The sequence below is a fragment of the Canis aureus genome, chromosome 36 (assembly GCF_053574225.1).
Source record: "Canis aureus isolate CA01 chromosome 36, VMU_Caureus_v.1.0, whole genome shotgun sequence".
Lineage (NCBI taxonomy): Eukaryota > Metazoa > Chordata > Mammalia > Carnivora > Canidae > Canis > Canis aureus.
In genome coordinates this window covers 5,943,254-5,957,648 of record NC_135646.1, presented here as the reverse complement: position 1 = coordinate 5,957,648, position 14,395 = coordinate 5,943,254, and the positions used below count along the sequence as shown (strand labels likewise).

General features: G+C 54.2%; 1 protein-coding gene across 3 annotated transcripts in view; it reads left to right on the top strand.

The window, feature by feature from the left end:
* The window catches only part of PNKD (PNKD metallo-beta-lactamase domain containing), a 59,827-nt gene that overhangs the window by 32,569 nt on the left and 12,863 nt on the right, over positions 1-14,395 (top strand). Inside the window, exon 1 of one of the 3 annotated variants that reach the window (XM_077885248.1) lies at positions 7,142-7,315. The exons of the other annotated variants lie outside the window; for them this stretch is intronic. Coding sequence (XP_077741374.1) covers positions 7,155-7,315 — 161 coding nt within the window. The 5' untranslated portion in view covers positions 7,142-7,154. Of the gene's footprint in view, positions 1-7,141; positions 7,316-14,395 lie in introns of those variants that run through there. 3 annotated transcript variants of the gene reach the window in all.

Here is a 14,395-nt window from a genome sequence, read left to right as displayed (position 1 = left end):
GCTAATGTTGCAATCACACCGAAAAACAAGCAAATCCAACACTGAGTTGCATGCAGCAACAACTATTATTCTCTCATGCATCTGTGGGCAGGCTGAGTTTGATCTAGGCTGGGCTCTGCGGGGCTGAACTGGCTTCTAGGTTGTGAGTAGGGTCAAGGTGGCTCCGTGTGTTTTTCATCCCCCTTAGACCAGCAACTGCCTGAGGGATGTCCTCACGGCAAAAGGCATAGATATAGGGACCAAATTCAACCACAACTGCATATTAAAGACCTCTGCTTATATCATGTCTGCTCACGTTCCACTGGCAGAAACGAATCTCAAGACCAAGCCCAACCTCAATGGTGTGGGGCAATATATTTCACCTTTATTGAAATGTACGTAGTCACATGACAAAGAATGTGTTTACAGGGAGAGATGAAGAATTAAGAACTGGAAGAAAAAAAAATTGAGAACTGAAATGCAGTCTAACAAACCCATGGAGACAAACTTTCAGGAAACTCAGTCGTGTTGAGGTCAATGGCAGAACAGAGTCTAGAAAGTGATCCGAAGTCAAAGGAAGTGTTTTTAAGGCAATGAGGTACTCAAGTTTGTTCATTGGTTGAGGAGGACAGTTGTCAGGAGGAACACCAGTTGAAGGTATGAGCAAGGCTAATACCATTTCCTCTAAACATGGATATGGAAGCAGCAAAATTTGTAGGGGGAGGGGTGGGTGGGCACGGAAATTATTTCCTCTAAGAAGTATATTGGCTGGAAGCAGATGAATTGGAGGTGGGCCTGAGGCTTCCAGTAGCAACCAGGGGCCATGAGTAGGCATCTCAGCAAAGTCAAAGCATTGTCAAGTGTTGGTCTTGGGGGCTCCCAGTAGGGCCTGAATTGTAGAGGTCCTGATTCACATGGGATGGCCATTTTCTCCAGCCCCCTCCATGAGGCTGGATCAGAACAGTGGGTTGTCAGGTTGGTCCAGGTTGGTCCAGGTTGGTCCAGATGGCCAAGGGGGCGAGGAAGCTGACAGCCTCCTCAGCTGGTGAGTGGCTCAGGGGACTGAACCCAGGTCCTCACTGGGAGGGAAGAAACTGTGGACAGGAGGAGCTGAAGGGGCTGGGAGAAAACATACGGTTTGAGGAACTAGAAACAGAGGAGCACAGGAAGTGGGGCTGAGGGGTCAACAGGAAGCAACTAACTGGAGGATTTCAGAGGTAGAGAAGTTCCAGGGGGAGCCAGGGTGTGACCACTTGAGTGGGCTAGTAAACTGCATTGAAGGCCTTGGAAATGGGGTCAGGAACTGAGGCCAAGGCACAGTTCAGAGTTACCTATGCTAAATGCAGAGTCCTGGGCCCTAGCTAGACCTACCAAGCCAGACCTCTCTTTTAGGGAGAGGCCCAGGATTCTGCATGTTAACAGGCTCCCCGAGTGGTTCTTAGGTTCCCTGCTGAGCTGAAAGTTCAAATGAGCCATGCTGGCTGGAATTCCCTGAAAGCAGGAGGCAGGCAGGAAGACCAAAAGCAGGTGTCTAAGCCCTCAGAGTCTGGGCTGGGTCGTGGCTGGAGTGAGGAGGACGGCTGGAGAGAAGTTTTCACATGAAGCAGGTGGAGCAGCGATCCTGACCTGGAATGGCACACGACAAACATCGGAGGCTGAAGGTTTCCCCTCCAGAAGGCAGGGCAGCAGGATGGAGGAAAGAAATAGAAGATAGGGGTCATATTCAGTCAGGACAGGGCAGGGTGTGAGGAGGCAAAGGATGTCGTGGAGGGCCTCGTTTTCACACAAACCAGGGTTCCAGGGTGTACAGCACAGCACCTTGGAGGGAGGCCCACAGTGGGAAGGTGGGCTTGGCCTGGGGGCAGCAGATATGGGGTCGGACGGATATGAATGGGGCTGGGCTGAGTGGGGCCAGGCTAGCCTCACCACCACTGGTGCATCCGGCTGACTTTTCTACACTGAACTTGCTTCTGCATCCTGGTCCAACAAGATGTCTCTTTTCTCTAACATTCAAACAGCTCCAACCATCTCAGCTCCTTCATGACTGCTCACCGTCATCGTCGTTATCATCATCATCATCACCACCATCCTCACCATCAATACCATGATGTCCTGACTGCCAGCCAAGCGCCAGGCATCAAGGCTGAGCTACGATACAAGATGAAGGCAGGCTCAATCCTAATGGAAGGTCCCCGGGCCAATTGGGAAGACAGGACTCAGACACCAGGGACAGGCAAACTACAATGGCAAGTGAATAAGGGGCAGAGTTGAGAATCCCCACCCCGCCCCAGGAACCCATGAGGAGGCTTTCTTTTTGTGAGTTAAGTTCTGAAACCACCAGAATTGCACAGCTGCCAGTCACTTGACCCAGGTGATGAATGGGTCTCTCCTTTTATTTATTTATTTTTTTAAAGATTTTCTTTATTCATGGGAGAGGCAGAGACACAGGCAGAGGGGGAAGCAGGATCCCTGAGCAGAGAGCCTGATGCGGGTCTCAATGCCAGGACCCTGGGATCATGACCTGAGCTGAAGGCAGACAACAATCACTGAGCCACCCAGAGGCCCCAATAGGTCTCTCCTAAGGGAGTCGCAGAGGCAAACCTTAGCCGTGGCAGGGTACCCCAAGTTGCTCAGGGGAAGAGATCATGGGCGAATAGGGGTTCTTCGGACTTGGCTCTCCCGCCCTAATGTTAGGACACACGGGCACCCACCAGGCTTTTCCCAAGTCCCTGCTCACTAGCCGCCCTCCTGGGTGGGACATGGTTTCGGCACAGCAGTCCTGCAGGGACTCAAGCCACCAATCAGAACTCTAGTCTTCTGACAGTCACAGGACTCGATGGCAACAACCAAGTTATTCCTTGTTTCTGTCATGCACTCATTCATTCAACAGACACTTAACTAGATACCCACCCTGAGCCAGGTTTGTGCACGCCATGGAGAATACGGTGGTGCAAAGGCAGACAGATCCTTCCCTGACTTGTGAAGGGCTTCCATGCCAGCGGGGTGGCAGGCAAGAATCACCAAATAATGTCATATTGTGAAAAGTGTGGTGAGGGCAGCGAGCAGAGCAATACGATGGACAGTGATGGAGTGGTCAGCGAAGACCTCTCAGGGTAACATTTTTTTCTTTAATGTGATGTATAACTTACACATGGTAAGTGGACACATTTTTAGGGCACAATCTGGTGAGTTTTCACATTTGCAGGTGCAAGGGCTTCTCAACCTCTGCACTATTGACATTTGGGGCTGGATAATTCTTTGTTGTGGGGGCTGTCCCGTTCATTGTTTAGCAGCATTCCTGGCCTCTACTTGCCAGATGCCAGTAGCACTCCTCCCCCTCCCTTTTGTGACAATCGGAAATGTCTCCAGACTTTGCCAGATGTCTTCTGTGAGGCAAAATCACTCCTGCGGGCAGTTCCCCCTGGGATAAGCCATGTCATCATGTCATCACCAGTCAGCTCAAGATACAGGCTATTCCCATCACAGAGAGGTTGACTTTTGAGCTCCGACTCAATGGATGAGAAGCTGCTAAAGAACTGAGGGAAGAGGGTTTCCAGGGGGAGCGTGGGCAAAGGCCCTGAGGTGGGAATGAGCTTGGCACATTTGAGGAATGGTGCGCCTGGTCCTTGGTGACAAGGGGAAGAATGACACCTGGGAAGGTAGAAGAGGTAGGCTTGGCACCATCAATCAGGGGTCTTGGCTTTGGGACATTTCAAAGAACATTTGTGAGTATCTAGCATGCATCTGGTACCACGCCAGACACTGGAGACTCAAAGATGAATCAATTAAATCATACTCCCTACTCTTCAGGAAAACAGTAAAGTCTTTAAGACTCTAGACTCTGAGATAGACGTGTAAACAAACATGTATATGGCATGAGGTATCGCATTGAAAGATGGAATTACGTCCAAGACCTACAGCTGGCAGAAGGGGCGCCATGCGGAGTCAGCCCATGCTGGAGAGGGAGGGTTCGAGAACAGCTTTCTTAAAGAGAGCACATCTGAGCTGAGTCTTTAGGGAACACAGGATGAATGACACTCCAGGCAAAAGGCACAGCCTGTGCAAAGTCACAGGGGTGTGAGGCAATATGATCGATTCAGGGAAAAATAACTAGTTAGGTAATATAAGGTACAAAGTGCAAGAGGAGGTAAATAATGAGGCATCGGTCTGGCTGGGACAGAAGATTCTCATGGGAGAGGAGATGAAACTAAAGCAGATTTGGGGGCGCCTGGCTGGCTCAGAGAAGCCTAAGACTCTTGATCTTGGGGTTGTAAATTCAAGCCCCCCGTTGGGTGTAAGGATTACATTAAAAAGTAAAATCTTTAAAGCAGATTCGGAGCAGATGTTGGAAATCTTCCAGAATAGTCCAGGGAAGGAGAGGAGGGCTTCCTGAGCCTATGTGAGGCCCCTAAAACACCCACCCTCACTCATCCCCAGCCCTGTCCTGGCTCCATGTCTCGTGAAATGCATTTTGGACGGATTATCTGTAATCTTGTCAACGTGTGTGTGGCTGGAGATTAAGGATTTGATCACTCTGTATCCTCCACAGGCTCATGCCTGAGCCTGCATTTCCTGTTTCGGATGACGGAGACTATATTTTAATTTCGAGTATAATGCTTGGCACAGCCTTACCTGCAGAAAAGTGTGTTCACAAAGATTATTTTTAAGATTTTATTTATTTATTCATGAGAGACACAGAGAGAGAGAGAAAGAGAGAGGTGGAGACACAGGCAGAGGGAGAAGCGGGCTCCATGCAGGGAGCCTGACGTGGGACTCGACCCCAGGACTCCAGGATCACACCCCGGGCTGGAGGCTGCCCTCACAATGATTTTTTATGAGGTTTCACAATTCTTCACTTTGCATGGACGCAGACTTAGAGACATGCAGACTCCCTTGGCCTGGAAGGGCCTTCTGCAAAGTAGCCTGCCAGTCCTGTGCCCTCCCCCTCAGGCTCAGCGCCCACAGGTGGGAGGCTGTCAGCCGGAGCCTAATTCCATTCTATCTGATACTTGTTTACTGAGCCCCTTGGTGTGCCAGGCCCCAGCCTGAGAAGGAGCCGGACTGTGGGCCAGGAGACAGGGAGGGAGCGGGCCATAGGCTCTGTACCCACATAAGAGGAAGTCCGTGTCCAGGGTTTCTGAATGAAAGCAGGATTAGGTGTTGTGATTACAATTCCTTTTGGGGATAAATCAATCCATGTCTTGGCTCTTTCAGAGGGTGAGGATGAGGCCTCTAATTCATTGTGAGTAATGATCCTACACTTCTATGCTCTCCACGCTGGGGACCCAGCCTTTAGACCCAGCTGGCCATCAGAGGGACAGAGTGTGTGTGATTGGGGGGGAAGCTTATCCAGGGTCTTAGACCTGAGCACAGGCTGCAGGGAAGAAAACAGGAGCATCTGCCTCCCCTGCTTCCCTCCCCCCACAACCATCTCCCAGCAGGAGAGAGAGCTAATTTGACCATTGGCAGCATTTCCTTCCCTTCTTGTGCTGGGCCAGGGCTAGGGCTGGAGCAGAAGGTTTGCCCATATTTGTCGATGTCACCACACCCGCCCTTGCATCTATTTTCCTCCCACCGACCTCAACAACTTCTGGAACCCGGCAGGGCAGCAGTGCAGGGGGCGGGAGCAGGGGGTGGGGGACAATGATGTGGAAATCCCACTGGGCTTGGGTGGCAGGATACCAAGGTCCTAGTCCTGTTTCTGCCACCCATTGTTGCATAATCCTGGTTGAATCACACCCTCTGAGCCTCTGTGCCCTCTTCTTATCCTTAAGGGCATGATTTACACTTCACCTGCTTAGGGAGTGCCTCCCCTACCTAAATTGGTCCTCTGTCCTTGTCACTGCCCTCTCTGCTCGCTCCCTTTAGCACAGCACACTTTGGTTGTTTGTTTTTGTTTTTGTTTTTAAGATTTTATTTATTCATGAGAGACAGAGACAGAGAGAGAGGCAGAGACACAGGCAGAGGGAGAAGCAGGCTCCCTACAGGAGTCCCATATGGGACTCCATCCCACCACCGGGGGATCACACCCTGAGCCAAAGGCAGATGCCCAGCCACTGGGCCACCCAGGCGTCCCTATCACAGCACATTTTTGTAATTACACACAAGTACGTACATATGTATGTGTGTGTGTGTGTATATGTGTGTGTATATAAATATAAGTAAATGCATATATAATTATGTTTGCTTATTTGGTTTGTTTCACTGCCAGATTCTAGATTGTAGGCTCCAAGAAGAGGCTGTGTGTCCTTTTTTTTTTTTTTAAGATTTTATTTATTCAAGGATCCCTGGGTGGCGCAGAGGTTTGGCGCCTGCCTTTGGCCCAGGGCGTGATCCTGGAGACCCGGGATCGAATCCCACATCGGGCTCCCGGTGCATGGAGCCTGCTTCTCCCTCTGCCTGTGTCTCTGCGCCTCTCTCTCTCTCTGTGACTATCATAAATAAATAAAAATTAAAAAAAAAATAAGATTTTATTTATTCAATCATGAGAGACAGGGGGGTGGGGCGGGGGGAAGAGACACAGGCAGGAGGAGAAGCAGGCTCCATGCAGGGAGCCCGACGCGGGACTCGATCCCAGGTCTCCAGGATCACACCCCGGGCTGCAGGCGGTGCTAAACCGCTGAGCCACCCGGGCTGCCCGAGGCTGTGTGTCTTTGATCCTTGCATCCTCAGAGCCTAACACAGTGCTTGGCACAAAGGTGGGCACAGAACGGTCATTTAGTGAATGAACGAACGAACGAACGGACGGATGGATGGATGGATGGCAGCTGACCACACGCTCCTCCAGGTTCCCTCCTGCTGCAAGAGTCCCAGTCTTGGTTTCCCGCCCAGAGGACCATTCCAGGGCCTCTCCCAGGCTGCCCTGTTGGGGGAGGGTGGGAGGACGGGAGGCGGACGGGGGACGGGGACCCGCCGAGCGTCCGTCCCCTCCCGGGCCCCTACCCTGCGCCGGCCCCGCCTCCCCTCCCCGGCGGTGGCCTCCGGGGCGCGCGCGGCCGAGGGCGACGAGGGGCGGGGCGGGCACAGCGCCCCCCTCGGGCCCGCGGGCAGCGGGGGCGGGGCCGCCCCGCCGACTCCCGCCGGGCGCCCGGGCGCAGCCGTCGCCTAGCAACGCCCCGCCCGCCCCGCCCCTGCCCCGCCCCCGCCGCGCTCGGCCGCGGGCGCCTGCCCCCAGCATGGCCTGGCCGGGCGGGCCGGCGCTGTGGCTGTGGGTCGCGGGCTGCGGGCTGCTGCTGCTCGTCGGCGTCCTGCTCGCGAGCCCCCGCAGCCGCCGAGCGCGGCGGACCCTCCGCGGCCTGCTCATGGCGCGCAGCAAGCGGCTGCTCTTCCGAATCGGGTTAGTGCCCGGCCGCCGGGGCGGGATGCGGGGCTCGGGCCGCGGGCGCGCGGGGGCAGGGGCGCGGGGAGGCGGGGCTGGGTCGCACCGAGCCGGGGCTGGGCATCCAGGGCCACACGGAGCGATCCGAGAGGCGGGCAGGGGAAGCCACCGGTTTGGGGGAACTGAGGGAGAGCGAGAACTGGGGGGCTGGAAAATTGGGATGGACCGGAGCGGCGGGCCAGGGCGGCCCGGGGAAGGCGGCAGGGAGGGCATCCGGAGAAAAGAGCCCGAGGAGGGGCCGGAGAGACGGAGCTGGGAAAGGAGGGCAGGTGCAAGAGAGAAGGGATGCCTCTGCCCGCCAAGCTGTCACTGGAAACCGCCCGCTCCTTCCAAGTGTCCCCATCCTGCGCCCCATCACCCGGCTCCCCACCACACGACCTAAGCGCTTCTGTCCCAAGCGAGAGTCCCAACTTTGTAGGTCTGTCTCTCCTTCCACTCCCCCAGCCTGGCCCGAGTCCAGAGCCCCGGGCTGTGAAATCCGACCCCACTCACTCGGCCAGAAGTGTGGAGCTTCGCTGACCTCCAAGGACTTTACTGTCCGACCCCCTCCCCCCCAGTCCTCACTCTTTCCTTCCCCCTACTTCTCCCCTAGCCCCGAGCCAGACAGGGAGGGTAACCAGCTCCCATCTGCCACGAAGACACTAAGAGGCAGGGAGGGAACCACGAGAAGCCTTCCTAGGGCCCCTGTTCCCTTCCCGCAGCTGCTGGGGGCAGGACCTCAAGCCTGAGGACAGCTATGATAGGGACGGGAACTGTGGGAGCCCTGGCCACTGGCCAGGTTTGGGGGAGGGCGCAAGTCTGGGAATTTCCTGAGCTTCAGAGAGGACATTGTACAATTTATCCCTCCTCCCCAGACCACCCCAGATCTTCCAAGAAGCTTCGGCCCTGGGCTTCTTCCCAAACTCCGTCCAAGGAGTAGAGATACAAGGGCTAGTGAGGGGAAAAGTGGAAAAACTTGCAGGGGAGAGAGAATCCTGGGTGGGTGCCTTTGGGGCATTCACATCTCTAATGGCTCAAACCTTGGTCACACTCTTTTTTTTTTTTTTCTTCTAAGATTCTTTTTAAAGTAATCTCTACACCCAATGTAGGGCCCGGTGCTCAAACTCACAACCCCAAGATCAGGAGTCACATGTTCTACCCACTGAGCCAGCCAGGCACCCCAACATTGGTCACATTCTTGCTAATGCTCCAGCCAAGTCACCATTGCTCTGCAAATGGTGTTAAAATAATGAGATTTACAGGTGTTTAAATAATTTCATATTTGGGACCTAAAAAATATGTTCCCCATAAAATTTCTGGGAATTTCCTTTCTATTTGGGAAAGGATTTTAAAATTTACTTCTGACTTTCAAAATCAGTAATGTTGAAGTCATACAAATGGCCTGAGGAAGTGGAAAATGAAGGTTTCCACAAAGAACTGGAATCAGAAGTCCTGAAATAAGAATTCCCAAGATTGCCTTCTCTGAATCCCGAGGGTCTGGGTGTTCCTAGAACTTAGGACCTGGGAGTTTCCAAAACCCAAAACTTGGAATTCTCAGAGAGCTTCTTTGGAATTCGGTGTTCCTGTTGGGCTCCCCTGTGTCTGGATCTCACTCTTGCCTTGGAATCAGCTCCCCAAATTTGTAGAGCAGAAGGGCGTGCCTAGAATCAGAATCCAGGGTCTGGGAAACAATCAGTTCAGTCCCCTGGGGGAGAGACTGTTGGCTGCTGGGAGGGACAGGGGGTGTGAGCAGGAAATGGTCTGGGGGAAATGGGCAGGTGTTGCTGCTGGGAGGTTGCCTCCAGGAAGGATGGAGAAGGCAGGGGGGTGGAGTGGGACGGGACAGGTCGAGATGGGAAGGGGGAGCGCAGGGGCACACTCCACCCCTGATATGTGGCTGAGAGGACCACAGATAGAAGGTTCCACTGGGGGCTGGAAAGCAGGTGATGGAAATACTAAGAGAAGAGCAATTGTTATCATTAATAGCAGTAATCACTGGCGTGTGACAATTTTATAAAGGGCTTTCCTCAAACATAACCACAGTTGCCTTGGGACCGGGATGGCTGATGGAGGGTACATCTGGGCTAACCTGAGATAGACACACATATTTGGGACTGTGCCGGGTACGGGAAGCACACGGAACGTGGGGCAAATCTGCTTTTGAAGCTTAGGTTTGTTGCTTAGTAGCCATGGGACCTTGGACAGATAACTCAAACTGTCTGTGCCTTGGTGGTCTGCATCTGTAGAATGGGCATGGTGATCGTACCTCTGTCATGGGGATCTTCTGGGGATTGAATGAAATTGTGCATGTAAGTGCACAGGGCCTGGCTCCTAGCAAGTGCTTGGGAAATGTTAACAATGGCTCGTTCTGTAGGATGGAGAATGGGTGGGAAGGTGGCATTGGCCAGCCTCCTTCTGGAGCTTCCTTTCTTCCTTCTCTTGTTTTCCAAGCCTATCCTATGCACCCATCCTTCAGGAGATCCCACATCCCTTTATTCATCCAGTGAACTCCTAACTCTTCTGGGTTGGGATCGTGGGACCACAGATAGGAACGGAGTCTGGTCGTTGCTTTGCTGCTCTCAAGGAATTCGGGGAAAGGAGCATGAACAGAGACCCCCAATCTATGGCAGGAGGCAGGGCACGACAAGTTCCCCAAGGGGTGGCAGGGTTTGCCTGTGGAGGCTGGGATCAGGAGCATGGGACTCTCCTTTGTGTGCCACCTGCTTCGTGCCTCAGTTTCCCTTCGCCTTCTCAGTGGTAGTTGAGAAGGTGTTGCAGAATGGGGCCCTGAGCAGGGCATCTGTCTGCAGGGGCAGGGGTGAATGGGGAACAAGTCTGGGCTTGCCCAGGGCTCCGAATGTCTTACAGAACTGAGAAAGCAAATGGCAGCTGGCCTTGAGGGTAGGCAGTCCTAGCTGCCAGAGCCCTTCTTCCCTCCCTGACCAAACCTCCTCTTCATTCCTAGGCAGAGAGGGTCTTTCTTGACTCTCCTGACCCGAGGAAAGCCAACTGTCCCCAGGACAAACCTTGCTTGCTCTACTTCCGCAAGAGGAACCGCTTCTCTGGGGCCGGTGAGGCCCACTGGCTCCATTTCAGGGAGAGGCCCGAATCCTGAGCTGAGGGCCCTGGAGGAAGTGAGCCACCTGCTCGTGACCGGAACCCTGAACGAAGGCCGGGCAGAGGCAGTGGGCTGCGCCTTCCCCAGCCCAGCACAGCCTGCACGAGGGGAGCAGGGTCCTCCACCCTGGGCAGCTACAGCCCCTGCATCCACAGGGGCCCTTTGCTGTAGGGTCATTTCCAAACCATGGCTCTGAGTGGGTGTCGCCTTGCCCAAGCCACATTGCCACGCCCCTTGCACAGGCTTTTGGGGCCCTCCTTCACCGGCTCCAGACCTGCCTCATGCTGTCTTCCCCAGGCCCGCAGCAATTTCTGTACTTTTGTCTGGGAACTGTCAGACCTTCCTTCCTCCCTGTGTCAAATTTTGTTGCATTCTCGAAGCTCACCTTCAAAATATATCCAAGGGTACCTGGCTGGCTTAGTCGGTAGAGCATACGACTCTGCGGTCCTGAGGTCAAGCCCCATGCTGGGTGTAGAGTTGACTTTAAAAAATAAATAAATAGAGGGTATTATGCTGAGTGAAATAAGTCAATCGGAGAAGAACAAACATTATATGTTCTCATTCATTTGGGGAATATAAATAATAGTGAAAGGGAATAGAAGGGAATGGCGAAGAAATGGGTAGGAAATATCAGAAAGGGAGACAGAACATAAAGACTTCTAACTCTGGGAAACGAACTAGGGGTGGTGGAAGGGGAGGAGGGGGTGGGGGTGAATGGGTGACGGGCACTGAGGGGAGCACTTGATGGGATGAGCACTGGGTGTTATTCTGTATGTTGGCAAATTGAACACCAATAAAAAATCTATTATTAAATAAATAAATAAATAAATAAATAAATAAATAAATAAATAAATAAAAATAAAATACATCCCAAATCTGAAAACACCTACCCCTACTTCCACTGTTATCACCCTGGGCCAACCATGGTCATCTCCTGCCTGGCCTCGTAAACTGGCTGCTTCCTGGCATTTGTTACTCCCGCCTCCCTCAAAGTATTCTCAGCACAGCAATTAGAACAAAACCATGAAGATTTAAGTCAGAAATGTGCCATCCTCTGCCCAGATCCCTCCAGAATGGCTTTAAGGTCCTGTGGAACCAGCCCATCCCCCTCCTCACCGTTTAATGCTCTTCACCTTGCTCATTCGGCAAAGTGCCTACTCCAGCCACTTGGCTCGTCTCCAGATGCTCCAAGACAGTCTTACCTCTGAGCCCTTCAATTGCTGGTCTTTCTCACTAGAACCTTCTTCCCCCAGATGGCCACATGCCTTGCTGCCCCACTCCCTTCAGGTCTCTGCTCATATTTCACCCTACTAGGGAGTCCTGCCCCGACCACCCTTTATAACAATGGCAATGCTCACACCCCTGCACTCTCTCTCGTCTCTCCTGCTTTATTGTGGTCCATGGTACATGTCACCATAGGGCATCCTATATATTGATTTGTCTATTTGTCTATTGGTTTCCTCCCCCAACTGGAATATGAGCCACAGGAGGGAAGAGATTTCTCTCACTAATGTATCCCAGGGCCAGGACAGTGCCAGGCAGAGTTGGCCCTTGTTAAAAGTTTTTTGAATGGATGAAAAGCTTGGCACAGGTACCATCTCCTCCATGAAGCCCGTCCAGGCTCACCAGTCAAAACTCATCTCTGCCTCTAGTGTGACCCTTGGCACTGGCTTCCCCCTTAGAGCTTTCTTTCTTTTTTTTAAATTTTATGTATTTATTCATGAGAGAGACACAGAGAGGCAGAGACACAGGCAGAGGGAGAAGCAGGCTCCCTGCAGGGAGCCTGATGCGGGACTCGATCCCAGGACCTCAGGATCTCGCCCTGAGCTGAAGGCAGACCCTCAACCGCTGAGCCACCCAGGTGTCCCCCACCCCTTAGAGCTTTCATTGCACATTTGCTTGTTCTTGCTTAGGTGTCCACAGGTCGGAGTCCCCCCCCACTGGACTCCTAGCCCAGGGAACAGGCTGAGTGAAGAGGAACTGGCACCGGGGTGAGGGAGAGCAGGGGAAAGCCAAAAGAACAGACCAAAACCCAAATCAAACAAAACCCAGGGGCCTTGGCTGGGCAGGTGGCCAAGAATTGCAGGCAGGGAGGTAGAGCTAGTCCAGGCCAGGGGGTCTCAGCAGTGGCTGCGCCTTGGTCCTCCCCGAGGGCCCTCAGCAGCGACTCCTCCTCCCTCTGGAGAAGGTGGTCGGAGTCCAGGGAGGGCTGTGAGGGCTGCGGATAGGCCCCGTGGTCCCCCGGGCAGGCCTGTCCCCCCCATCCCCATGCAGGCGCTGGCCCTCTCCGGGGCACGGGGACGTGCCCCCCCAACTCCAGGCCTGCGGGCAGCTTCAGGAAACTCCCTCTCCAGGGCCTTTTTTGCTGTCTCATTATCTTCCTTGGTTTCCTCAATTTTGAGAAAGCGTAAGACCTTGAGCCTCTTTCTGTTCCTCAGGGTCCTGGGAGCAGGCCCCGGCCGAGCTGTGACCCGATGGCCCTCGCAGGCACTTCTGGGTTTGGTTTCATAGACAGCGTGTCCTGTCAGGTGCAGAGCCCGGGACAGGCTGTGTCCTGGCGCCCGGGAGGAGGTGCCCGGGAGGTGGGCCTGAGCCCTCGGGGAGGAGGGGAAGAAGAGCTCCACTGTGTGCCTCCGCGGGAGGGGCCGCGCCTCAGTCCCCAGCTGTCCTGTCCCGCAGGCCCCGCTCCTCCAGGGGTGCCCGCGACCCTCGCTGGGTGGCTGGTGCTGGGCCCGCTGCCGGGGATCCCCCGGGCAGTCTGCCCCCACCGCCACCCAAACCTGCGCAGTGGTTTTTCTGAGTCCCAGGGGACCAATTAGGAAACTTCCTTTTCTTTTTGGTGGAGCACAGTGGGTAGTGAGCCCCTGAACTGCTCAGTCAGAATCCAGGTGAGGGGCGGGGGTGGGGGGGGAAGGGGGGCAAGCTGAAGAGGAGGAAAAGGTACAGATCTTCCTGTTTAACCAGCACCCCCAGATCATTCTGATGCAGTGACCTAAGGCCAAGATCCGAGTTTTCTGATGATGCCTGGGAACCCCAGGGCAGAGAGTTCGAATCCCGCATCAGGTCCCCAGATGTCAGCGGCATTTTGTAAATCCTGTGACCTTTCCAGGCTAAGCTGCTTGCCTTCAGGGAGGGGGAGCACCTGGTTTCACAGAGAGGGAAACTGAGGCAGGGAGTGAGCTCTGCTCACCTCCAGCAACAGAAGAAAGGGAGCTGTAGGGGCCCTTACATGGGGCAGTGCCTCTCAGCTAGGTGGGGTCCAGGAGATGGGACAGGTTCTTCCCCGTGACTCCTTCCCCTTCACTTTTGCCTGGCCACAGGGTCTGTTCTTTTCTCCTACCCCGTGCATCGGGCTCGCGATGCCACCCATGGAACCATCAACCCAGTCATAAATCCAGGATGAGGAATCAGAGCCTAGATTGGAAAGGGACCTTCAGGATTCTCCGGTTCAGGGTGTCTTACCCGGGGGCCCACGGGTCTCTGGCCCTCTGCGTTCATCAGCAAAATACAGCACATGTAATTAGTTTGGCCCGAGTCTGGGTCTCAGAAAGGCCAAAGCAGTGATCCAAGAGGTCCAAGAGGTCCAAGCGGCCAGATCCGCGGCTGCGTGTCTGGGTCACTGAAGCCATATCATTTTTCTCAACAGAGGCTCTCAGAGGAGGTGGGTCTCCCCCAGAATACTTCAGGCCCCCTCATGTCATCCTCCCCCCCGCGTTTGGGGTTTGGGGAGGATGTTAGCCGTTAAGAGTGTGTGCTCCAGCAGCAGGCTGCCGGGGATGAATCTCTGCCCCGCCACTCGCTCAGGTGTGACCCTGAGCCGACCCCTTCCCAGGGTTCAGGGCCTCAGTGTCCTTGTCGGAGGAACTAATAGTGGCTGCCTCCAGGTTGTTTGGAGGCCGACAGGATTGCTGGGAGACACTTAGCTCAGGGCTGCTCTGAGG